Source organism: Bufo bufo, chromosome 5, assembly GCF_905171765.1.
Source record: "Bufo bufo chromosome 5, aBufBuf1.1, whole genome shotgun sequence".
Taxonomy (NCBI): Eukaryota; Metazoa; Chordata; class Amphibia; order Anura; family Bufonidae; genus Bufo; species Bufo bufo.
Genome location: NC_053393.1, coordinates 10,565,575 through 10,593,071, shown reverse-complemented (window position 1 = coordinate 10,593,071; position 27,497 = coordinate 10,565,575). Strand labels below are relative to the sequence as shown.

The 27,497-nt window shown below is 46.2% G+C and overlaps 1 protein-coding gene across 1 annotated transcript in view; it reads right to left on the bottom strand.

Moving 5' to 3' along the window:
- LOC121002848 (cytochrome P450 2C23-like) overlaps positions 1-27,497 on the bottom strand; it is a 327,503-nt gene that overhangs the window by 30,162 nt on the left and 269,844 nt on the right. Inside the window, exon 8 of the mRNA XM_040434458.1 lies at positions 20,731-20,872. Coding sequence (XP_040290392.1) covers positions 20,731-20,872 — 142 coding nt within the window. The remainder of the gene's footprint in view (positions 1-20,730; positions 20,873-27,497) is intronic.

Genomic DNA, 27,497 nt, shown 5'->3' with positions numbered 1-27,497 from the left:
TTCAGGATTTTTTTCCTGCCACATTTCTTCCTCGAATGCGATGGATCCCCACTATCCTTCCAGTTTTTAATATTGCGTTGGGTAGTTCTTAACCCAATTTTAGTAGTTATTGCAATCTCCTTAGATGTTTTCTCTGCTTGATGCATGCCAATGATTTGACCCTTCTCAAACAGACAAACATCTTTTCCACGACCACGAGATGTGTCTTTCGACATGGTTGTTTAAGAAATAAGAAGCAGCTCATTGCACCAGTTGGGGTTAAATAACTTGTTGCCAGCTAAAAGATAATCGCCCATGCAGTAATTATCCAATAGGAGGCTCAGAACTATTTGCTTAGTTAAATCCAGGTGGCGACTTTATTTTTGGACAGGCAGTGTATATACGCAGGTCACTTTTGCTGTTAACTGCGCTGATATCATTTAGTGGCCTATTTCAATACAATACAAGAAATATATACGGAGGTCACTTTTGTTGATATTTACACTAAAATCATTTGCAGTCATTTCTGGTGAAAGAGTATAGGGCGGTAATTTAGTAATAAACAAAACATTTAAACGCACTGCACGGTTGCATTCATTTCTGGTGAAAGATTATAGGGGCTTATTTCATAAAAAAGATAAAAATATATACGCACTGCTGGTAAAAGCGTATAGTGGCCTATTTCAGTCCAACACGAAAAATACATTTTCAGGTCACTTCTGCAGTTATTTCTGTTCAAAGCGTATAGGGGCGTATTTCAGTAAAAAATGAGAAATATATACCCACTGCACTGTTGCAGTTTTTTCTGGTGAAAGCGTATAGTGGCCTATTTCAGTTCAACAAAAAATATATTTACTCAGGTCACTTCTGCAGTTATTTCATGCACACAGTTGACATTTGGTGTTATTTGCGTTCAAACCATTTATTGGCAGTTCAGGACAATAAGAGAAAAATATACGCAGTTCACATTTTGGTGTTATTTGCGCCGCTAAAAGCGTTTATTGCCATATGTGAGAAACAAAAGCGAAAAATATACACAGTTGACTTTTCCTGTTATTTATGCTAAAATCATTTATTGGCCTTTTTCAGTCGAATACGAGAAATATATATGCAGGTCACGTTTGCTTTTATTTCCACTATAATAGTTTAGTGGCCTATTTTAGACCAAAACGAGAAATATATATCGGCAGTTCGAGTTTATTTGTATTTGTGCTAAAAATGGTTAGTGGCTTATTTCTGTCCAAAAAGAGAAATATATTCTGGGCTTTTAGAGGTATTTTAATTTGCTTTTAATTATTTTAGGTCAGCTAAAAGTATGTCAGACAGAGAAGTGCCAGGACATGCACAGAGGAGTGGCAGAGGCATAAATGTTTCTGGCGCAGGCAGAGGTTGCAGCAGATTAAGGGGCTGTGGCAGAAGGAGTCGCAGCTAGGGATGAGCGAACCCGAACTGTACAGTTCGGGTTCGTACCGAATTTTGGGGTGTCTGTGACACGGACCCGAACCCGAACATTTTCGTAAAAGTCCGTGTTCGGTGTTCGGCGCTTTCTTGGCGCTTTTTGAAAGGCTGCAAAGCAGCCAATCAACAAGCGTCATACTACTTGCCCCAAGAGGCCATCACAGCCTTGCCTACTATTGGCATGGCTGTGATTGGCCAGTGCAGCATGTGACCCAGCCTCTATATAAGCTTGGGTCACGTAGCGATGCACGTCACTCTGCTGATTGAAGCATAGGGAGAGGTTGCAGCTGCGACGTTAGGGCGAGATTAGGCAGTGATTAACTCCTCCAAAAGACTTCATTCTGTGATCGATCTGCAGCTGTGGATCATTGAAGTGCTAATATTGACTTGCTCACTTTTTTGAGGCTGCCCAGAGCGTTTTTAGATCACTTTTTTCTGGGGTGATCGGCGGCCATTTTGTGACTTGTGGTGTGCCAGCACAAGCTATCACCAAGTGTATTTAACCATCAATAGTGTGGTTATTTTGTGCTATATCCTACATCAGCTGCAGGCTGTGCCTGTGTCACCGAAGTGCATTTAACCATCAACAGTCTGGTTATTTTTTGGCCATATACTACATCAGCTGCAGGCTGAGCCTGTGTCACCGAAGTGCATTTAACCATCAACAGTCTGATTATTTTTTGGCCATATACTACATCTGGTGCAGGCTGAGCCTGTGTCACCCAAGTGCATTTAACCATCAACAGTGTGGTTATTTTTTGGACATATACTACATCAGGGGCAAGTTGAGCCTGTCACCCAGCGCCTAAAAAATAGACCTGACATTTCTATTCAACCAAATCTGTACTGTTTTAGCTGGTCAAGTTATTTGTAGTGACCGTAAAAGCAGACTTTTTGTTCTGGGTTGAAAAACTATTCCCAAATTTGCCATTCTCAAAATAACTAGTTTCTGGTATTGGAGGCCTACTTGAAATCTATCCCAAAAAGGATATCTTACATTGAAGGTACTGATAGTGTCATTCAGAAAAACCTAAGACACACGCTACCGTGCAGATAGAAGTCTGATTCTGAGATTAAACCTTAACCTGTCACACAGTGCAAAAAAAAACAGGTCTCACGTTTCTATTCAAGCAAATCTGTACTGTTTTAGCTGGTCAAGTTATTTGTAGCGACCGTAAAAGCCCCTTTTTTTTTTCTGGGTTGAAAAACTATTCCCAAATTTGCCATTCTCAAAATAACTAGTTTCTGGTATTTGAGGCCTACTTGAAATCTATCCCAAAAAGGATATCTTACATTGAAGGTACTGATAGTGTCATTCAGAAAAACCTAAGACACACGCTACCGTGCAGATAGAAGTCTGATTCTGAGATTAAACCTTAACCTGTCACACAGTGCAAAAAAAAACAGGTCTCACATTTCTATTCAAGCAAATCTGTACTGTTTTAGCTGGTCAAGTTATTTGTAGTGACCGTAAAAGCACATTTTTTTTTTCTGGGTTGAAAAACTATTCCCAAATTTGCCATTCTCAAAATAACTAGTTTCTGGTATTTGAGGCCTACTTGAAATCTATCCCAAAAAGGATATCTTACATTGAAGGTACTGATAGTGTCATTCAGAAAAACCTAAGACACACGCTACCGTGCAGATAGAAGTCTGATTCGGTGATTAAACCTAAACCTGTCACACAGTGCAAAAAAAAAACAGGTCTCACATTTCTATTCAAGCAAATCTGTACTGTTTTAGCTGGTCAAGTTATTTGTAGCGACCGTAAAAGCACTTTTTTTTTCTGGGTTGAAAAACTATTCCCAAATTTGCCATTCTCAAAATAACTAGTTTCTGGTATTTGAGGCCTACTTGAAATCTATCCCAAAAAGGATATCTTACATTGAAGGTACTGATAGTGTCATTCAGAAAAACTCAAGACACACGCTACCGTGCAGATAGAAGTCTGATTCTGTGATTAAACCTATACCTGTCACACAGCGCAAAAAAAAAACAGGCCTCACATTTCTATTCAACCAAATCTGTACTGTTTTAGCTGGTCAAGTTATTTGTAGTGACCGTAAAAGCACACTTTTTGTTCTGGGTTGAAAAACTATTCCCAAATTTGCCATTCTCAAAATTGTGGTGAACGGGAACAATGAGGAAAACATCTAATAAGGGACGCGGACGTGGACATGGTCGTGGTGGTGTTAGTGGACCCTCTGGTACTGGGAGAGGACGTGGCCGTTCTACCACAGCCACACGTCCTAGTGTACCAACTACCTCAGGTCCCAGTAGCCGCCAGAATTTACAGGGATATTTGGTGGGGCCCAATGCCGTTCTAAGGATGGTAAGGCCTGAGCAGGTACAGGCATTAGTCAATTGGGTGGCCGACAGTGCATCCAGCACGTTCACATTATCTCCCACTTAGTCTTCTGCAGAAAGCGCACAGATGGCGCATGAAAACCAAGCCCATCAGTCTGTCACATCACCCCCATGCATATCAGGGAAACTGTCTGAGCCTCAAGTTATGCAGCAGTCTCTTATGCTGTTTGAAGACTCTGCTGCCAGGGTTTCCCAAGGGCATCCACCTAGCCCTTCCCCAGGGGTGGAAGAGGTAGAATGCACTAACGCACAACCACTTATGTTTCCTGATGATGAGGACATGGGAATACCACCTCTGCACGTCTCTGATGATGACGAAACACAGGTGCCAACTGCTGCGTCTTTCTGCAGTGTGCAGACTGAACAGGAGGTCAGGGGTCAAGACTGGGTGGAAGACGATGCAGGGGACGATGAGGTCCTAGACCCCACATGGAATGAAGGTCGTGCCACTGACTTTCAGAGTTCGGAGGAAGAGGCAGTGGTGAGACCGAGCCAACAGCGTAGCAAAAGAGGGAGCAGTGGGCAAAATCAGAACACCCGCCGCCAAGAGACTCCGCCTGCTAATGACCGCCGCCATCTGGGACCGAGCACCCCAAAGGCAGCTTCAAAGAGTTCCCTGGCATGGCACTTCTTCAAACAATGTGCTGACGACAAGACCCGAGTGGTTTGCACGCTGTGCCATCAGAGCCTGAAGCGAGGCATTAACGTTCTGAACCTTAGCACAACCTGCATGACCAGGCACCTGCATGCAAAGCATGAACTGCAGTGGAGTAAACACCTTAAAAACAAGGAAGTCACTCAGGCTCCCCCTGCTGCCTCTTCTGCTGCCGCCGCCTCGGCCTCTTCCTCTGCCTCTGGAGGAACGTTGGCACCTGCCGCCCAGCAAACATGGGATGTACCACCAACACCACCACCTGCGTCACCAAGCATCTCAACAATGTCACACGGCAGCGTCCAGCTCTCCATCTCACAAACATTTGAGAGAAAGCGTAAATTCCCACCTAGCCACCCTCGATCCCTGGCCCTGAATGCCAGCATTTCTAAACTACTGGCCTATGAAATGCTGTCATTTAGGCTGGTGGACACACACAGCTTCAAACAGCTCATGTCACTTGCTGTCCCACAGTATGTTGTTCCCAGCCGCCACTACTTCTCCAAGAGAGCCGTGCCTTCCCTGCACAATCAAGTGTCTGATAAAATCAAGTGTGCACTGCGCAACGCCATCTGTGGCAAGGTCCACCTAACCACAGATACGTGGACCAGTAAGCACGGCCAGGGACGCTATATCTCCCTTACTGCACACTGGGTAAATGTAGTGGCGGCTGGGCCCCAGGCGGAGAGCTGTTTGGCGCACGTCCTTCCGCCGCCAAGGATCGCAGGGCAACATTCTTTGCCTCCTGTCTCCTCCTCCTCCTACTCAGCTTCCTCCTCCTCTTCTTCCACCTGCTCATCCAGTCAGCCACACACCTTCACCACCAACTTCAGCACAGCCCGGGGTAAACGTCAGCAGGCCATTCTGAAACTCATATGTTTGGGGGACAGGTCCCACACCGCACAGGAGTTGTGGCGGGGTATAGAACAACAGACCGACGACTGGTTGCTGCCGGTGAGCCTCAAGCCCGGCCTGGTGGTGTGCGATAATGGGCGAAATCTCGTTGCAGTTCTGGGACTAGCCGGTTTGACGCACATCCCTTGCCTGGCGCATGTGCTGAATTTGGTGGTGCAGAAGTTCATTCGCAACTACCCCGACATGTCAGAGCTGCTGCGTAAAGTGCGGGCCGTCTGTTCGCGCTTCCAGCGTTCACACCCTGCCGCTGCTCGCCTGTCTGCGCTACAGCATAACTTCGGCCTTCCCGCTCACCGCCTCATATGCGACGTACCCACCAGGTGGAACTCCACCTTGCATATGCTGGACAGACTGTGCGAGCAGTAGCAGGCCATAGTGGAGTTTCAGCTGCAGCACGCACGGGTCAGTCGCACCGTGGATCAGACACACTTCACCACCAATGACTGGACCTCCATGCGAGACCTGTGTGCCCTGTTGTGCTGTTTCGAGTACTCCACCAACATGGCCAGTGGCGATGACGCCATTATCAGCGTTACAATACCACTTCTATGTCTCCTTGAGAAAACACTTAGGGCAATGATGGAAGAGGAGGTGGCCCAGGAGGAAGAGGGGTCATTTTTAGCACTTTCAGGCCAGTCTCTTCGAAGTGACTCAGAGGGAGGTTTTTTGCAACACCAGAGGCCAGGTACAAATGTGGCCAGACAGGGCCCACTACTGGAGGACGAGGATGAGGAGGAGGTGGAGGAGGATGAGGATGAAGCATGTTCACAGCGGGGTGGCACCCAAAGCAGCTCGGGCCCATCACTGGTGCGTGGCTGGGGGGAAACACAGGACGATGACGATACGCCTCCCACAGAGGACAGCTTGTCCTTACCTCTGGGCAGCCTGGCACACATGAGCGACTACATGCTGCAGTGCTTGCGCAACGACAGCAGAGTTGCCCACATTTTAACGTGTGCGGACTACTGGGTTGCCACCCTGCTGGATCCCCGGTACAAAGACAATGTGCCTACCTTACTTCCTACACTGGAGCGTGATAGGAAGATGCGCGAGTACAAGCGCACGTTGGTAGACGCGCTACTGAGAGCATTCCCAAATTTCACAGGGGAACCAGTGGAAGCCCAAGGCGAAGGCAGAGGAGGAGCAAGAGGTCGCCAACGCAGCTGTGTCACGGCCAGCTCCTCTGAGGGCAGGGTTAGCATGGCAGAGATGTGGAAAAGTTTTGTCAACACGCCACAGCTAACTGCACCACCACCTGATACGGAACGTGTTAGCAGGAGGCAACATTTCACTAACATGGTGGAACACTACCTGTGCACACCCCTCCACGTACTGACTGATGGTTCGGCCCCATTCAACTTCTGGGTCTCCAAATTGTCCACGTGGCCAGAGCTAGCCTTTTATGCCTTGGAGGTGCTGGCCTGCCCGGCGGCCAGCGTTTTGTCTGAACGTGTATTCAGCACGGCAGGGGGCGTCATTACAGACGCCTGTCTACAGCCAATGTGGACAAGCTGACGTTCATAAAAATGAACCAGGCATGGATCCCACAGGACCTGTCCATCCCTTGTGCAGATTAGATATTAACTACCTCCCCTTAACAATATATTATTCTACTCCAGGGCACTTCCTCATTCAATACTATTTTTAATTTCATTTTACCATTATATTGCGGGGCAACCCAAAGTTGAATGAACCTCTCCTCTGTCTGGGTGCCAAGGCCTAAATGTGTGACAGTGGCCTGTTCCAGTGGTGGGTGACGTGATGCCTGATTCTCTGCTATGACATGAAGACTTATTCTGTGCTGACATGAAGCCAGATTCTCTGTTACGCGACCTCTCTCCTCTGCCTGGTTGCCTGGGCCTAAATATGTGACAGTGGCCTGTTCCAGTGGTGGGTGACGTGAAGCCTGATTCTCTGCTATGACATGAAGACTGATTCTGCCCTGACATAAGGCCAGATTCTCTGTTACGGGACCTCTCTCCTCTGCCTGGGTGCCTGGGCCTAAATGTGTGACAGTGGCCTGTTCCAGTGGTGGGTGACGTGATGCCTGATTCTCTGCTATGACATGAAGACAGATTCTGTGCTGACATAAGGCCAGATTCTCTGTTACAGGACCTCTCTCCTCTGTCTGGGTGCCTGGGCCTAAATGTGTGACAGTGGCCTGTTCCAGTGGTGGGTGACGTGAAGCCTGATTCTCTGCTATGACATGAAGACTGATTCTGCGCTGACATAAGGCCAGATTCTCTGTTACGGGACCTCTCTCCTCTGCCTGGGTGCCTGGGCCTAAATGTGTGACAGTGGCCTGTTCCAGTGGTGGGTGACGTGAAGCCTGATTCTCTGCTATGACATGAAGACTGATTCTGCGCTGACATAAGGCCAGATTCTCTGTTACGGGACCTCTCTCCTCTGCCTGGGTGCCTGTGCCTAAATGTGTGACAGTGGCCTGTTCCAGTGGTGGGTGACGTGATGCCTGATTCTCTGCTATCACATGAAGACAGATTCTGTGCTGACATAAGGCCAGATTCTCTGTTACAGGACCTCTCTCCTCTGTATGGGTGCCGGGGAATAAATGTGTGACAGTGGCCTGTTCCAGTGGTGGGTGACGTGAAGCCTGATTCTCTGCTATGACATGAAGACTGATTCTGCGCTGACATAAGGCCAGATTCTCTGTTACAGGACCTCTCTCCTCTGCCTGGGTGCCTGGGCCTAAATGTGTGACAGTGGCCTGTTCCAGTGGTGGGTGACGTGAAGCCTGATTCTCTGCTATGATATGAAGACTGATTCTGCGCTGACATAAGGCCAGATTCTCTGTTACGGGACCTCTCTCCTCTGCCTGGGTGCCTGGGCCTAAATGTGTGACAGTCGCCTGTTCCAGTGGTTGGTGACGTGATGCCTGATTCTCTGCTATGACATGAAGACAGATTCTGTGCTGACATAAGGCCAGATTCTCTGTTACAGGACCTCTCTCCTCTGTCTGGGTGCCGGGGCCTAAATGTGTGACAGTGGCCTGTTCCAGTGGTGGGTGACGTGATGCCTGATTCTCTGCTATGACATGAAGACAGATTCTGTGCTGACATAAGGCCAGATTCTCTGTTACAGGACCTCTCTCCTCTGTCTGGGTGCCGGGGCCTAAATGTGTAACAGTGGCCTGTTCCAGTGGTGGGTGACGTGAAGCCTGATTCTCTGCTATGACATGAAGACTGATTCTGTGCTGACATGAAGCCAGATTCTTTGCTATGGCATGAAGAGACTGATTCTCTGCTGATGTGAAGCCATATTCTCTGCTATGGAACCTCTGTCCAATAAATATTGGGTCATTTTTATTTTTTAAATTTTTATTTTAATTCATTTCCCTATCCACATTTGTTTGCAGGGGATTTACCTACATGTTGCTGCCTTTTGCAGCCCTCTAGCTCTTTCCTGGGCTGTTTTACAGCCTTTTTAGTGCACAAAAGTTCGGGTCCCCATTGACTTCAATGGGGTTCGGGTTCGGGACGAAGTTCGGTTCGGGTTCGGATCCCGAACCCGAACATTTCCGTGAAGTTCGGCCGAACTTCTCGAACCTGAACATCCAGGTGTTCGCTCAACTCTAGTCGCAGCGAGAGGCCTGAGCTCCCGGTGTCATCTACTGGTCGTGTCTTGACCAGCAACCCAGCGGTTATTGATTGGTTAACTCAGTCATCCAATTCATCCCAAGTGACATCGGACACCCCCAGCCAACAGTTGGTGGGTTTGTCAGACACAACCCTTAGTCGGCATGGCCCGGGATCAGGCCATGTGCCCTTTACCTGTCCTCAAACTGCCTCTGTCCTTTGTTGTTCCCTCAGCCACAGAAGTACTATCTGCTGTTGGCTCAGCTCTACTATTCAGCGAGGACAAGCTACTCGATGACAGTCAGCAGCTACTGCCCAGCCAATATTTGGAGGAGACATCCGCCGCTTCCTCCACTAGGCGGGAATGTAGTGATGAGAAGAGTGGCGTAGGAGGTCGTGTTGCCAGCGGTCAGGCTCCTGACCCAGAGAGCATTGAGGAGGACACTAGTGACTTGCAGACACTACTCGATAATGATGAAGCCGATCGCACTTGGGAGCCGGGTAAAGAAGGGGCTTCATCATCATCGGGAGAAGAGGGTGGCATCTTGCCCACGAGGCAGTGGCTGAGCCAGGAACGTGGTAGCATGGATGGGAGTCAGCATGGTGGCAGCTGTGGGAGGTCGGCAGCCAAACGGGCCCGGGGTAGACCACCCGCTTAGCAGCGCCTAGGTGCCCAGAAAGGAGTGGGGTACAGGTTCACGTAAGCAGCGGCACTAGCAGTCAGTCAGTGCGGAGTGTTGGGGGGAAAATCAGCTACTCTGCGGTGGGGCAGCTTCTTGTCAAGACTCCGGAGGAGGAAAACATGGACATATGTCAAATCTGTGGGCAGAAGGAGAGGTGCGGCAGGGGGCCCATGTTGGCACCACTGCCCTGAGACAACATATGTAGCGACACCATAAAGTGGCCTGGGACAATCATGGCTCTGATGTGGTGGTCCAGCCTGCTGCAGCCACCGCTGCATCACTTTGTGGCACGCACCCCATTGCAGGCAGTTAAGATTCCACCGACTCAGCAGAAGGGTACTGTCTGTCTGTCCCATTGTCTGCTGGACCTGAAGCTCCTGCTCCTCCTCCTTCTACTCCTCTTCAGTCATTCCGCCAGTAATCAATCACTGAAGCGATTGCCAAGAGAAAGCAGTATGCATGAACGCATCCAACAGTGCAGAAGCTGAACGTGCTTCTGGCCAAGTTGCTGGTGCAGCAGTCCCTCCCCTTCCAACTGGTGGACGCTGTACCTTTCATAGAACTGATGTTTTGTGCCGAGCCGTCATTTCTAGGGTTGAGCGAACCCGAACTGTAAAGTTCGGGTTCGTACTGAACTTTATGATTTTGGGACCGCGGACCCGAACCCAAACATTTCCGTAAAAGTTTAGGTACGGGTTCGGTGTTTGCCGCTTTCTTGGCGCTTTTTGAAAGGCTGCACAGCATACTACTTGCCCCAAGAGGCCATCACAGCCATGCCTACTAATGGCATGGCTGTGATTGGCCAGAGCAGCATGTGACCAGGCTCTATATAAGCTGGAGTCACGTAGCGCTGCACGTCACTCTGCTGTTACTAGTGTAGGGAGAGGGGAGAGCATAGGAGAGAATCTAACTCAGCGATCTACAGACAAATTGTTATGTGGGTGCAGGGCGCTATCGTTTTACCCTGCCCTGAGCTCATTGACCAAAAAATACAAACTTTTAGAATTCTGTTAGTTAGGTGGGTGGCGGCGGCTGCCATTTTAAGCATGCTCAGTGCACCAGCACTGCATCTGAGCTTTTGGGACATTGCAAATCACCATTTTTTGGGGGAAAACTACAACATCTGTATTAGTCAGTGTGCAATTTAAGGTAGAAATACACCCATCATTGTCTGGGGTTTAAAAAACACACATTTTTTTCTCCAAAAAACAGTATTTTCCAGATCTGCAAGTGTTAAATTCAAGTTTAATATATACAGCATTCATATTCTGTTAGCAAAAAAAGACTTTTTTGGCAATCTACAACATCTGTATTAGTTAGTGTGCAATTTAAGGTAGAAATACACCCATCATTTTCTGGGGTTTGAAAAACACACTCTTTTGACAAAAAACACTATTTTCAGGCCTTGCAGCATCAGCACGTGTGAAATTACAGGCTTATATACTGCTGTCAAATTCAGTTTTTAAACAAACACTCATTTATGCACAAAGAATTTAGTTGGCAGCCTTTGATGCAGATGTCATTGTGAGATACACCCTTAATACATTTGTTGTACATTCAGAGATTTTAAATACCGCCATTTGGTGCACTGGTTCAGGCCCTGTGAGATACCCCCTCTACATACAGGGGGTTTGAATTAGGCATTCGAAATATAGCGTTGAGCTCAAATATTCGAATAGTGAATATTAATCGCAAATATCGTAACTTTGTAAATTCGCAAATATTACGAATATAGTGCTATATATTCGTTATATCGAATATTCGTCATTTTTTAACATCTGAAAACATGATTACTCCCTGCTTCTTTCTTGTGGGTCAATAAGCCATTGGCCCACAAGCAATGTTTTCATATGGAAAATAAAATGACCAATATTTTAAAAAACAAATACATAGCAATATAGTGAATATATTCGTTATTTAGAATTTTGGCATTATTTTTTTCCTATCTGTACAGTTGTTCGCATACTCCTCCCGGACAATCGTCCCCGTCACCATGGGAACGCCTGTGGGTTAGAAAATACCATCGGACCTGAGATCGTGAAAACTCTGATCCGATGGTATATTCTAACCTACAGGCGTTCCCATGGTTACGGGGACGCTTGTCGGGGAGCAGTATGCCAAAGTGGAATAACAGTACACATTGGAAAAAAAAAAGACGAATATTCTAAAAAACGAAGTTATAGCAATATAGCGAATATTCGTAAAATACACATATAAACTGCCATTTAGCTAATATAGTGCTATAGTAATTTTTTTAATAGTGTACATATTTTCCAAAACTGAAGTTCAGAAGAGGCAAAAAAAAATACGATTATAGCACTATATTAGCTAAATTACAGTCTATATGTGTATTTTACGAATATTCGTAATATTGCTCTAACTTCGTCTTTTAGAACATTCGTAATATTCTAAAAGACAAAGTTATAGCTATATGAAGAATATTCGTAAAATACACATATTAGCCTAGCCATAGTCATAGGAACGTTGCCTTATACTGTCAAAAGAAAAATCGCAATACACGAATAATTAAATCGTATATTATTTGTGATAAATAGAATAAAGACGAATATTCGATTTCGACGAATATAAGATGAATATTCAATCAAATATTCACAAAATATCTCAAAATCGAATATGACACCTCCCGCTCATCACTGTTGAAATACAGCCATTTGAAATACAGCCATTTTGTGCAAAGATATATTTACTTCAGGCCTACACTTATTCAGAGCGTGTGTGATCCCCCCTATACATACAGGGGTTTGAATCAGGCATTTGAAATACAGCATTTTTGTGCAAAGATATATTTACTTCAGGCCTACAGAGGTTCAGGCCCTCTGAGATACCCCCTCTACATACAGGGGTTTGAATTAGGCATTTGAAATACAGCCATTTTGGGCAAAAAAAACTTTTATTGAGGCCTAGTCTGGTTCAGGCCGTGTGAGATCACCCTTTACATACTGTCGTTTTATTCTACTATTAATTAAACACCTATTTCGGGCAAGATACTAAATTAAAAAAATATGAGGAGAGCGTCAAATAAGGGACGTGGCCCAGGTCGTGGTGCTACTGTTGGAGCTCCTGTTGCAGGGAGAAGACGTGGTCGATCTGTGGCAGCTACACGCACAAGTGTAACCCCTTCCTCAGGTGCAAGTAGGCGACAAAACCTGCAGCAGTATTTGGTCGGGCCTAATGCTGCTCTACGAATGGTGAGGCCTGAACAAGTACAGGCGATAGTAGATTGGGTTGCTGACAGTGGATCCAGTTCCTTCACATTCTCTCCCACCCAGTCTCCTGCTGAAAGACCACAGTTGGCACCTGGAGCCGATGTCCATCAATCTTTCACCTCACCTCCTTGCAAATCAGCCAAGCAGTCTGAGCCCCAAGTCATGCAGCAGTCTCTTCTGCTTTTTGATGACTCTGTTAGCAGGGTTTCCCAGGCCATCCACCTAGCCCTGCCCCAGAAGTGGAAGAGATTGAGTGCACCGATACCCAGCCACTTATTTTTCAAGAAGAGTACATGGGAGGACCATCGCAGCACGTCTCGGATGATGATGAAACACAGGTGCTTTCGGCGTTTTTACACTGCTACTGCTCGCCTGTCAACGCTGCACCGTAACTTCGGCCTTCCCGCTCACTGCCTCATATGCAACGTGCCCACAAGGTGGAACTCCACCTTGCACATGCTGGCCAGACTGTACGAGCAGCAGCAGGCGATAGTGGAGTTTCAGCTGCAGCACGCACGGGTGAGTCGCTTGGCGGAACAGCACCACTTCACCACCAATGACTGGGCCTCCATGCGAGACCTGTGTGCCCTGTTGCGCTGTTTCGTGTACTGCACCAACATGGCCAGTGCCGATAACGCCGTTCTCAGCGTTACTATCCCACTTCTATGCCTCCTTGAAAAAACGCTCCTGGCGATAATGGAAGAGGATGTGGCACAGGAGGAGTAGGAGGAAGAGGGATCACTTCATAGGGTTTCTGGCCAGTCATTCCCAAGTGGCTCCGAGGGTGGGTTCCTGCACCCACAAACCCAAGGTACACAATTGTCCAGCCAGGGCACAGTTCTGGAGGATGAGGAGGTGGAGGATGAGGAGGAGGAGATGGAGGAGGAGGAGGAACCATGTTCACAGCAGGGTGGCACCCAGACCAGCATATGGCCATCACTGGTGCATGGATGGGGGGATACAGAGGACACAGACGATACACCTCCCACACAGGACAGCTTTTCGTTGCCTCTGGGCAGCCTAGCACACATGAGCGATTACATGCTGAAGTGTCTCCGCAACGAACGCCGAGTTGCCCACATTCTAACTTGTGCTGATTACTGGGTGGCCACGCTGCTGGATCCCCGTTACAAGGACAACGTACCATCCTTAATTCAGTCACTGGAGCGTGATCGGAAGATACGCAAGTACAAGCGCACGCTTGTAGATGCGCTGCTGGTGGCATTCCCACCTGACAGCGGGGGCACAGTGGAAGCACAAGGTGAAGGCAGAGGAAGAGGTCGCCAACGCAGCTTGGGCACCGCCAGCACCTCAGAAGGCAGGGTTAGCATGACTGAAATTTGGAAAAGCCTTGTCAGCACGCCACAACAACCAGCACCACTAGCTGATATGGAACGTCTTAGCAGGAGGCAGCATTTCACCAACATGGTGGAGCAGTATGTGTGCACACGCCTACATGTACTGAATGACGGGTCTGCCCCCTTCAACTTCTGGGTCTCCAAATTGGGCACATGGCCTGAGCTTGCCATTTATGCCTTGGAGGTGCTGGCCTGCCCTGCAGCCAGTGTATTATCTGAACGTGTGTTTAGCACGGCAGGGGGCGTCATCACAGACAAGCGCAGCCGCCTGTCCACAGCCAACGTGGACAAGCTCACGTTCATTAAAATGAACCAGGCATGGATCCCACAAGATTTGTCTGTACCTTGTGCAGAATAGACATTTATACCTACAAATCTCTTCTCTGCATTGCTGACAGAGAACTAAATTTAGAGAAAACATCTGTTACTGATCAGAAGATGCGCGACTACAAGCGCACGCTGATGATGGCATTCCCACCTGACAGCGGGAGCACAGTGGAAGCACAAGGCGAAGGCAGAGGAGGAGGAAGAGGTCGCCAACGCAGCTGGGGCACTGCCAGCACATGAGAAGGCAGGGTTAGCATGGCCAAAATGGGGAAAAGCTTTGTCAGCCTTGGAGGTGCTGACCTGCCCTGCAGCCAGTGTATAGTGTGAACGTGTGTTTAGCACGGCAGAGAGCATTATCACAGGCCGCAGCCAATGTGGACAAGCTCACGTTTATTAAAATGAACCAGGCATGGATACCACAGGACTTGTCCGTACCTTGTGCAGAATAGACATTTATACCAGCCTCAACCATCCATTCTTGTACTCAAGTGCACTTATTTTTTGTTTTATTTTGTTATATGTGCAGCGTCCCACTACGTGTGTGGGCACTGCTTAAAAGCACTTTTTATCTTAACATTGTATTGTGTGGTATTGTATGACTTTGTATTAATGTATCTGCAAAATCCCTGTTACCAGGCAGATTAGGTGTTATTTATACATCCCACCACTAGATGGGGCCATACCTAGGTCAGGGCTATTTAGAGGGCTCTCTGAGGAGAGGTCTCTCTGAGGATATCAGACCAGAGTGGAGTTCAGGGTTGAGAATGGATACAGATCTGAGGAGATCAGATTAGATTAGTGGGAGAGAATGTAGAGTGAAGACTCCATGACACAGATTAGTGAGTGGAGCCAACTTCGCTATGAGTATGAGGTGGTACTAAGATGTGAGGCGCAGAAGAGCATTTTCCTTCTGTGGCCGGACTATACACTTGCATCCCTGACCAGTAGGAGAGAGTTTGCCTCCCTGGAATAGAAACAAGCTTCCTAAGGAATCATCGGTGATAAGAGCCATTATTGAGGGTCACAGACACCTTTGCGCATGGTGGAGGACTTATAGCTTCTGGCAGCCACACCATAACTCTGGGAAACAGATGAGTTTACCTGTCCCCAATGTTCAGCTTGTAGGGAAAGGACAAGGAATAGGACTGAGCACATCAACAGGAACAAGGTACACCTTACCCACAGCTCCAAGTCATACCTAAAAAGTCTAGAAACTGTGGATTTGCAGAATCAACTCTGTTAACATCAAGAGACTGTATTTTTGTACTGCTACCAACCAAAGTCATCAACAGTAAAAGTTGTGAGTTGCATCTTACCACTGTCTACCTCTTTATTACTACTAATGGTTGTACCACCATTAACGGTACTGGCGTCACGACAAAAACCATCAAAGGGACTCAGCCGCAACAGGCACCCTAAGCACCCCTAACATCAAGGGCAGCTCAACCACCATCTTGGCTGATGCTTCCCTACCACAGAGCGTGCCCCGGAGGATTTTTTGCTGTCCACCTCAATACTGTGCTGCCAGCCAAGGGAGGCTTTCTGCTAACCGTGAGTAAACTGATGAACTGTGTGTTATTATTTGGCCCCTCATTGGTCCACCGTGAACCTCACGTGTTGCCCCTGCGCTACTGGCTGGCTGCATATGTCCCAATATTTTGGGGGATACCCCAATTTAAAAACCAAAAATAACACAAATCAGTGTTGGCTACCTATTCCTCCTTCACCGCCGCTTCCACCTACACCGCTACGTCAACCTACACCGCCACATCCACCCATCCACCGCCTCCTCAACCTCCTACTCCTAGATCCAGATTGTTATTTTCAATTTTTCTGTATTTTATGTTATTTTAAGTCATTTCCCTATCCACATTTGTTTGCAGAACAGTTGTCATGCTCTTAAGCACATTTTGATGCCTTTTGCAGCCCTCTTGCCTTTTCCAGGACTATTTTAGAGCAATTTTAGTGCCCAAAAGTTTGGTTCCCTATTGACTTCAATGGGGTTCGGGTTCGGGGTCAAGTTCGGGTCCCGAACCCGAACTTTTTTTTCAAGTTTGGCCGAATTCGTCGAACCCGAACATCCAGGTGTCCGCTCAACTCTAGTCATTTCTTTTCACCAAAGGCAGTACCAGCCCTGTACACGTATTTAGAACAGAAGGTGGGCCAGTCCTTGAGCCTGTCTGTGTCTGCCAAAGTGCATGGTAGCGCTGACGTGTGGAGCTGTAACTACGGTCAGGGACAATACATGTCCTTTACGGCCCACTTGGTGAATATGGTTCCTGCACAGCCACACCAGCAACTTGGCCAGGTGACGCCGCTTCCGCCTCCACGTTGTCACACCATTTGTCCTGTGACAATGTACGCCTCTGCCTCCTCATCCTCCACCATGTCCTCAGCCTCCACTGCAGGGACAAGTCACAGTGCCCCTCCAGCATTCCACAAGTATATTGCACGGCAGTGTCATGCAGTTCTGCACCTGCTTTGCCTAGGCGAACGTAGTCACACAGGTGAGGAACTGCTCCGTGTCCTGACTGAGGAACTGCTGACTGCTGGCTTTCTCCTCGACAACTGAAAATCGGAACCATGTTGACCAACAACGGGAAAAATATGTTGTTGGCACTGCATCAAAGAAGGTTGAGCCACACGCCCTGCATGGCACACGTGTTCAATCTGGTTGTCACCCATCTGCAAGACATCCTAAAAATGGCCAGGAAACTTTGCATGCACTTCAGCCACTCATACACTGCAAAGCACACCCTCCTTGAGCTGCAGCGGCAGAATGGCATCCCGAAACATAGGCTGCTATGAGATGTTTCCACCCGTTGGAATTCCACCCTCCATATGTTGGACCGACTGCACGAACATCGGAAGGCCATCAACGATTTCTTGATGATCCAAACGGATAGGAGTACTCCCCTTTGTAACTTCGAAGTCAGCCAGTGGCAGCTCATACGTGGCACCTTTCATTTGCTCAGGCCCTTTGAGGAGGCCACACTATTTGTCAGTCACCAGGACTACGGGATGAATGCCATAATTTCAATGCTTCATGTCCTGGAACAGATGATGGTGAATATGGCTTGTCAGGGAACAGGAGACGTGGCGCCTAGATCTCACAGCCACATGAGCCTGTGGGGGCTGAACTGGAAGAGGGGGAGGAGGACATTGGAGCACAGGCAATATGTAGCCAATTGAGTGTTATTTCTACTGCGGCGACAGGAGAGGAGGATCAGGAGCAGCCGGAGGATCAAGAGGGCGATGAGGAAGATGAGACAGAGGAACCAGACACACCGTGGCAGTATGCAGTGGAGAAGGATGCAGGAAATCCCTCAGTCCCTTGCACAAATAGCCTGCTGCATGCTCACTTGTTTGCGTAGTGACACCAGAATTGTGATCATTCGGCAGAGAGACAATTTCTGGCTTTCCACCATGTTGGACCCTCGCTACCGTTCCAAAATGGGGTCTTTTTTTTTACTTACTCAGAGGGAAGACAAAATGAAGTATTACAGAGACATCCTATGTAGTCAGTTGGCCTATGCCTATCTGCTCAATCGTCTATCCTCTCGCAGGTCTGACCGGGGGGTCCTCTGCGCTCATATTCCACTGCCATGGCTGCTGGGGAGGGGTGCGGTGGCAGGAACAAAAGCAGCTCCATCAGCACCTGAGTCTAGTGTCCATGATGAGCAGCTTTATTCACCCGCATAGTGAAGAAACTACACACAGCAGCAGCAGGTAGACCTGGAGCAGAACCTGAACCAGCAGGTGTTAGCATACTTGGACACCACCGTGTCACCCCACTCTGTGGCATCATACTGCTGATGTTGCTGTTATCTCCATGCTATGTCACTGTGCCACTCTGTGGTATCATGCTGCTTCTGCTGTTGCTGCCGTCTCAACACTATGTCATCATGCCACTATGTTGCCTACTCATGCTGCCATCTCCACACTATGTCACCTTGCCACTCATTTTTATCATCATGCTGCTGCTGCTGCTTAAAAGGCCTTAGACTGATCACCCGCCCCACAATCTAATTTAGGTTTTGGTACCGAGAAACCCAACTTGCTTTTGAGGGCTGCATTAATCTGCAGGTTACTGTTGTACAGCTCTACAGATAACTTTCCATCTGCAACTTTCTCAACAATCTGTGCCCTCAGTCTCTTATCCCGACTCATTGTGCCACTGTGTTGCCTCCTCATGCTGCCGCCACCTACAGAGTCTGTCATTGTGCCACTCTGTGGCCTCCTCATACTGTCGCCACCTCCAGAATCTCTGTCATTGAGACAATCTGTAGCCTCCTGATGCTGTCACCAACTCCACTCTCTGTCATTGTGCCACTCTGTGGCCTTCTCATACTGCTGCGAACTTCACACTGTGTCATTGTGCTACTCTGTAGCCTCCTCATGCTGCCGCCACCTCCAGACTCTGTCATTTTTCCACTCTGTAGATTCTTGCTGCTAACATGGACCTGTAAGACTGAGTTAATACTTGAGTTATTTGGTCAGTTTTGGCCCCTTGACTGCCCAAATAAGTGAAGTGTGCAGTGATTCTAATAGTGACGCCTGTCATCTGCATGTTATCCTCACTGACAGTATTATTTCACTACCAAAGCAGACTCCCTATGCATGTTACTGCAAGGTACAGTGTTCTACATCCATATAAAGGCTCTCTGCAGCCTGCAAATAGCCATTTTTTTAAAGCGATTCGCTGTAAATAAATTCGGATTGAAGCAATTTTTTTCAGGAAATTTGGCAAACCAGCCGAATCGAATTTTTGAGAAATTTGCTCATCTCTAATAGTTACCCCAAAGGAAGTGTTGAGATATTAACCTTTCTAAAGATGAATCAGACATGGATCTCGACTCTTCGTGCTGTTGCCACCATCAACCACTCTGTTACTGGGCCACTATGTTGACTCCTCATGCTATTGCCACCCTCCCCACTCTGTGATGGGGCCCCTAGTGTCCATGTTTGACCTTATTGACATCACTGTTTATTCCATCCTTATTCTGATCTGTCAGAAGAACTGAAAAATGAAAAACAAAACGGATCCTGGTCTTGGAGCATTCATAAGGGCTCTATCACATGGTCAGTATTTTTTATCAGGATTTGATTATGATTTGGAAGCAAAAAGCAGGAGTGGGTCCAAAACACATAAGACATGCAAATATTCCCATCAGGTATCATCTCTGTTTTGGACCCACTCCTGTTTATTTTGCGTTACCAATACTGATCAGTTACTGACCAAATACTGACAGTGTGAAGGCAGATTCTGAAAAGACAGGATACTTTTTTGGGGGTTGCTCTTGACAATCAGAAGAAGGGAAAAATAAACTGTGACGTCAACACAAACCTACTGCTGACATAGTCTCTACCAGGGGGCCACTACTTGTATCAGCGTGTAACTGAACAGGTTCTCTACCTATATATGTGGAATCAGTAGACGGTGTAAAAGGAGAGCGCTCTTTCACTCTATATTAGAATCTTGGGCCACTGCGCTGTTCTTTACACCGGATTCTAACACTGACCTGTAAGGCTGATTTCACACATTGGTTGGTTTTTGACCCGTAACTGAACAAATAAGTGATGTATGAACTGAGTCTAAGAGTCACTCCTGTCATCTGCCTGTCATAATGATGCACAGTAACAGTTTCACTAACACAGCGGACTAGCTATGCATGTTTCCGCAATGCACAGTGATGTACTCCGACATACAATCTCCCTGCAGGCCGAGAAATAGCTGATTTATAATGTGCTTAGTGACTAATTCTGATTGAATCAAGTTTTTGGGAAAAACGTGGTGAAGCGCCCAAATCGAATTTTTGAAAACTTCACTCATCTTTAAAGATGATTACTGTGCCCACTGTGCATTGCTTTACATTTATCAACATTACAAGTCATCTGCCATGTTCCCCATCTACAGCTTATCTTAGATTTTTAGTAATATTTTTCAACAAGCTGGGTTTTAAGTATCCTTCAAAGTTTTGTATTATCAGCAAAAACAGACTTTTTCCTTTAAATACCATCCAAAAAGTCATTAGTAAATATATTTAGAAAACACAAAATGTATGGGGGACCTGCACATCTCCAAAGTGTCTGCATCTGTAAAGTCCCCTTCGTAGATGCTCCATCCGTTTTCTCATTATTTCTGGTTACATCTTTTTTTCTACTTCTTACCTACTGAGAAAGCCATGAACGCCAACTTTGTGCGGAACTGGCCCTCCTCATTCAAGAAATGCCTGGGGTTGAACTCTTCTGGAGTCTCCCACTGAGATGGGTCTGTCAGGACAGATGTGAGGAATGGGATCACAGTTGTTCCCTGAAAATAAGCAATGACATGTTATATAAACGTCTCACATATGCTAATTAGAGAAGAGCAAATCTTTAAAAAATTCGATTCGGCCGGTTCGCCAAATTTTTTGAAAAAATTCAGTTCAATCCGAATTTATATTGTGGCGAATCACGTTACAAAATGGCTATTTCCTGGCTGCAGAGAGCCTTTATAGTGGTGTAGAACACTGTGCCTGTATAGTGGTGTAGAACACTGTGCCTGTATAGCGGTGTAGAACACTGTGCCTGTATAGTGGTGTAGAACACTGTGCCTGTATAGTGGTGTAGAACACTGTGCCTGTATAGTGGTGTAGAACACTGTGCCTGTATAGGGGTGTAGAACACTGTGCCTGTATAGTGGTGTAGAACACTGAGACTGTATAGTGGTGTAGAACATTGTGCCTGTATAGAGGTGTAGAACACTGTGCCTGTATAGTGGTGTAGAACACTGTGCCTGTATAGTGGTGTAGAACACTACGCCTGTATAGCGGTGTAGAACACTGTGCCTGTATAGTGGTGTAGAACACTGTGCCTGTATAGTGGTGTAGAACACTGTGCTGTATAGTGGTGTAGAACACTGTGCCTGTATAGTGGTGTAGAACACTGTGCTGTATAGGGGTGTAGAGCACTGTGCCTGTATAGTGGTGTAGAACACTGTGCCTGTATAGCGGTGTAGAACACTGTGCCTGTATAACGGTGTAGAACACTGTGCCTGTATGGCGGTGTAGAACACTGTGCCTGTATAGTGGTGTAGAACACTGTGCCTGTATAGCGGTGTAGAACACTGTGCCTGTATAACGGTGTAGAACACTGTGCCTATATAGCGGTGTAGAACACTGTGCCTGTATAGTGGTGTAGAACACTGTGCCTGTATAGCGGTGTAGAACACTGTGCCTGTATAGCGGTGTAGAACACTGTGCCTGTATAGTGGTGTAGAACACTGTGCCTTTATAGTGGTGTAGAACACTGTGCCTGTATAGTGGTGTAGAACACTGTGCCTTTATAGTGGTGTAGAACACTGTGCCTGTATAGTGGTGTAGAACACTGTGCCTGTATAGCGGTGTAGAACACTGTGCCTGTATAGTGGTGTAGAACACTGTGCCTGTATAGTGGTGTAGAACACTGTGCCTGTATAGCGGTGTAGAACACTGTGCCTTGCAGTAACACACATAGGGAGTCTGCTGTGGTAGTGAAATTATTCTGTGAGTCAGTATGACATGCAGATGACAGGCGTTGCTCTTAGAATCACTGCACACTTTACTTATTTGTGCAGTCACGGGGCCAAAACTGACCAAATAACTCAAGTGTGAAGTCAGTCTTACAGGTCAATGTTTGCACCAAGAAGAAGCGCACTCCTTTTGCACCCTCGACAGCTGATTCCACATAGATGTCTACAGAACCTGTTCTATTAAACACTTTGTGAAGAGGGTGTCAGCAGTAAGTTTGTGTTGACTTCACTGATTATTTTGCCCTTCCTCTGATCCATCAGAACAATAACCCCCAAAAAACTGATCCTGTCTGTGGACCAAACGAGGTGCAGAACAGCGTAACACCGCCGTGCCCTGAACATGTGGTATGTTGAAGGGTCACTTTGAATTGTCCCTGCAGTGGAGGCTGAGGACACGATAAAGAATAAGGCGGACATTGTCGCAGGACCAATGACGTGACAACTTGGAGGCGGAAGCAGCGTTACCTGGCCAAGTTGCTGGTGTGGCTGTGCAGGAACGACATTTACCCAGTGGACCGTAAAGGACTGTATTGTCACTGTTGTTACAGCTCCACATGTTGGCGATGCCGTGCAGACCCCGACAGGCTCCAGGGAATGGCCCACCTTCTGTTCTACATGCGTGTTCAGGGCTGGTACTGCCTTTTTGGCAAAGAAATGACAGCTTGGGACTCTCCACCTCGGCTTGGCACAAGCCATCAGTTCTCTGATGCAGAGTCCACCACTTGGAAAGGGAGAAACTGCAGCACCAGCAACTTGGCCAGGAGCACGTTCATCTTCTGCGCAGTTGGATGAGTGCACACATACTGTTGTCTCTTGGAAATCGCTTTGGTGATCGATTGCTGGCAGAATGACTGACAAGGAGTAGGAGGATGAGGAGCATTTTGAAGTTTCAATTTCTCTACTTCTATAATACATAGTAATACCTCCAAAAATAGTTATTACTTTACATTCCCCATATGTCTACTTCATGTTTTGGATAATTTTGGGAATGATATTTTATTTTTTGGGGATGTTACAAGGCTTAGAAGATTAGAAGCAAATCTAGAAATTTTTCTGAAATTTTCCAAAAACACAATTTTTAGGGACCAATTTCTGAATTAAAATTTTTTGGCAAATTTTCCATTTTAATCCATTTTTTCCAGTAACAAAGCAAGGGTTAACAGCCAAACAAAACTCTATATTTATGGCCCGGATTCTGTAGTTTACAGAAACACTTCATATGTGGTTGTAAACTGCTGTACGGGCACACGGCAGGGCGCAGAAGGAAAGGAATGCCATACAGTTTTTTGGAAGGCAGATTTTGCTGGACTGTTTTTTTTGACACCTTGTCCCATTTGAAGCCCCCCTGATGCATCCCTAGAGTAGAAACTCTAAAAAAGTGACCCCATTTTAGAAACTACGGGATAGGGTGGCAGTATTGTTGGTACTAGTTTAGGGTACATATGATTTTTGGTTGCTCTATATTACACTATTTGTGAGGCAAGGTAACAAGAAATAGCTGTTTTTGCACCGTTTTTATTTTTTATTTACAACATTCATCTGACAGGTTAGATCATGTGGTATTTTTATAGACCAGGTTGTCCTAGACGGGGCGATACCTAATATGTATACTTTTTTTTATTTATGTACGTTTTACACAATGATTTCTTTTTTTAAACAAAATTAATCATGTTTTAGTGTTTCCATAGTCTGAGAGCCATAATTTTTTCAGTTTTGGGCGATTACCTTAGGTAGAGTATGATTTTTGCGGGATGAGATTACGTATTTTTTGGCACTATTTTGAGGTGCGTGTGACTTTTTGATCGCTTGCTATTACACTTTTTGTGATGTAAGGTGACAAAAAATGGCTTTTTTACACTTTTTTTTTTACGGTTTTCCCCTGAGTGGTTAGGTCATGTGATATTTTTATAGAGCAAGTTATTACGGACCCTGCAATACCTAATATGTATACTTTTTTTATTTATGTAAGTTTTACACAATAATTTCATTTTTTAAGCAAAAAAAATCATGTTTTAGTGTTTCCATAGTCTGAGAGCCATAATTTTTTCAGTTTTTGGTCGATTACCTTGGGTAGGGTAAGAATTTTGCAGGATGAGGTGACAGTTTTATTGGCACTATTTTGGGGTGCGTGTGACTTTTTGATCGCTTGCTGTTACACTTTTTGTGATGTAAGGTGACAAAAAATTCTTTATTTAGCACAGTTTTTATTTTTTAATTTTTACGGTGTTCATCTGAGGGGTTAGGTCATGTGATATTTTTATAGAGCCGGTCGATACGCACGCGGAGATACCTAATATCTATACTTTTTTTTTATTTATGTAAGTTTTACACAATAACAGCTTTTGTAAATAAAAAAAAATTATGTTTTAGGCCCCTTTCACACGAGCGAGTATTCCGTGCGGATGCGATGCGGGGGGTGAACGCATTGCACCCGCACTGAATACTGACCCATTCATTTTTATGGGGCTGTGCACATGAACGGTGATTTTCACGCATCACTTGTGCGTTGCGTGAAAATCGCAGCATGCTCCTCTTTGTGCGTTTTTCACGCAGCGCAGGCCCCATAGAAGTGAATGGGGTTGCGTGAAAATCGCAAGCATCCGCAAGCAAATGCGGATGTGGTGCGATTTTCACGCACGGTTGCTAGGAGACGATCGGGATGGGGACCCGATCATTATTATTTTCCCTTATAACGTGGTTAAAAGGGAAAATAATAGCATTCTGAATACAGAATACATAGTAAAACATCGCTGGAGGAGTTAAAAAAAATAAATAAATAATTTAACTCACCTTAATCCACTTGTTCGTGTAGCCGGCATCTCCTTCTGGCTTCATCTGATCTCTGTGCAGCAACAGGACCTTTGGTGACGTCATTCTGGTCATCACATGATCCATCACCATGGTAAAAGATCATGTGACGTACCATGTGATGACCGGAGTGACGTCATCAAAGGTCCTGTTGCTGCACAGAGATCAGATGAAGACAGAAGGAGATGCCGGCTGCGCGAACAAGTGGATTAAGGTGAGTTAAATTATTATATATTTTTTTTTAACCCCTCCAGCGATGTTTTACTATTCAGAATGCTATTATTTTCCCTTATAACCATGTTATAAGGGAAAATAATACAATCTACAGAACACTGATCCCAAGCCCGAACTTCTGTGAAGAAGTTCGGGTTTGGGTACCAAACACGCGCGATTTTTCTCACGCGAGTGCAAAACGCATTACAATGTTTTGCACTCGTGCAGAAAAATCGCGGGTGTTCCCGCAACGCACCCGCACATTTTCCCGCAACACCCGTGTGAAAGAGGCCTAAGTGTCTGAGACATAGTTTTTTATTTTTTGGGCGATTGTCTCAGGTAGGGGCTCATTTTATGCGGGATGAGGTGACGGTTAGATTGGTACTATTTTGGTGGGCAAACGCCTTTTTGATCGCTTGCTGTTGTACTTTTTGTGATATAAGGTGACAAAAAAAATGGTTTATTTAGCACAGTTTTTATTTTTTATTTTTTACGGTGTTCATCTGAGGGGATAGGATATGTGATATGTTTATAGAGCCGGTCGATACGGACGCGGCGACACCTAATACGTTTTTTTCCCTAATTTTTACCAATTTTTGGTAACTTTATTTGGGGAAAATGACGTTTTTGTTTGTTTTTACTTGAAACTTTAAATTTTTTGGGAGGAAAACTTTATTTTTTAAACTTTTTTTTTACTTTATTTTTTGTCCCACTTTGGGACTTGAACTTTTGGGGGTCTAATCCTTTACAATGCATTCCAATACTTCTGTATTGGAATGCATTGGCTGTATGAGTAATACAGTGAGTATTACTCATACAGCTTCCGGCCTGTGAGATCCAGGGGGCTGGATCTCACAGGCTCGTCACCGGAAGACAGCGCAATGCCTTCCTTAGGCATTGCGCTGCCTTCCATGCCATCGGGTCCCCCCTACAGCCGCATGGGGACCCGATGGCACCACCGATCGCCGCCGCAAACCGCAGGTAAAAGCCTTAAACCGCAGGTCTGAATTGACCTGCGGTTTGCGGCGATCGCCGACACGCAGCTCATTTAGCTAAGGTGCCTGCTCAATGATTTGAACAGGCATCGGGCTCTGATCACCGCCCGCCGGGCGGCGGTGATCGGAAATACACATGACGTACCGGTACGTTATGTGTCCTTAAGTACCAGGACAACATGCCGTGCCGGTACATCATGTGTCCTGAAGAGGTTAAAACACAATTTTAATAATACATGCTCTCCAGGACAAAAGACTTGGTAAATTGATTGTCCGGGAATTTCCTTCGAAGATTGGGATAATATATTGGCAAATTTAAGTTTAGTTTCTTATAATTTTAATCACATATTGGTTCAATTTAATATTTTGCACCAAATCTGTGGTTTAAAGGATACTTCTAATTGTTCACAATGTGATTTAGGGTACTGTCACACTAGCAGAAAGGAACTCCGGCAGGCTGTTCTAGTGGGTGAACAGCCTGTCGGATCCTTGCTGCCGCTAGTGCACGCGTGCCTCCGGACTACCGCTCTGGCCCCATTGACTATAATGGGGGCGCACCGGAGTTCCAGCGGCAGCACAGCAAACATGCCGTAGTTTTATTTCCGGCCGCCTCTCGGCATGTTTGCCGTGCTGCCGCCGGAACTCCGGCCTGCCGGAGCTGTAGTTCGGGGGCATGCGTGCACTAGCGGCAGCACGGATCCGACAGACTGTTCACCCGCCGGAACAGCCTTCCGGAGTTCATTGCTGCTAGTGTGAAACCAGCATTATCTGGGGCGGATCACTTGCATATGTTTTGGTCATGTATAGAGTTGAAACAATATTGGGGGTCAATTTATAATTTTATTATCCGGGAATTGAAAGTTGAGATTCTGTTTACGGTGGAATGTTGGGTACTGAGTGACCTCACCAATGTAGAATGTCCAAAATATAAAAGGATTCTTTTGATTAAAATAATGTTCTTGGCGAGACTTTTGATTGTTAGGGTTTGGTTTTCTCGAAATACTCCAAGTATTACTTCATGGGTTAACCTGGTTAATAAGATTAGGAGATAAGAAAACATTTTATATAAAAAGAGAAATACTGAGGAAAAATTGTCGGCAGTCCTTGGAATGACTTATCTGTGGCACTGGAAAGGCCTTTATGGGGGCAGTGGACAACAGTTTTTTTGACTTTCCACGATTACTTCTGGTTGCGATGGAGAAAGCATTCCAAAAAACTATTTCTCTCCACCTGGAGATGAATCTTGTCAAGATTGATGCAAGTGAGGTATGGGCTGCTCATCGAGTCAGATACTACTGGGGAACCTGCCTGGCATGAACAGGCCTGTAGTAGCTACAGACAATGAGAAGACAAAGCTTCAAGATTGCTTG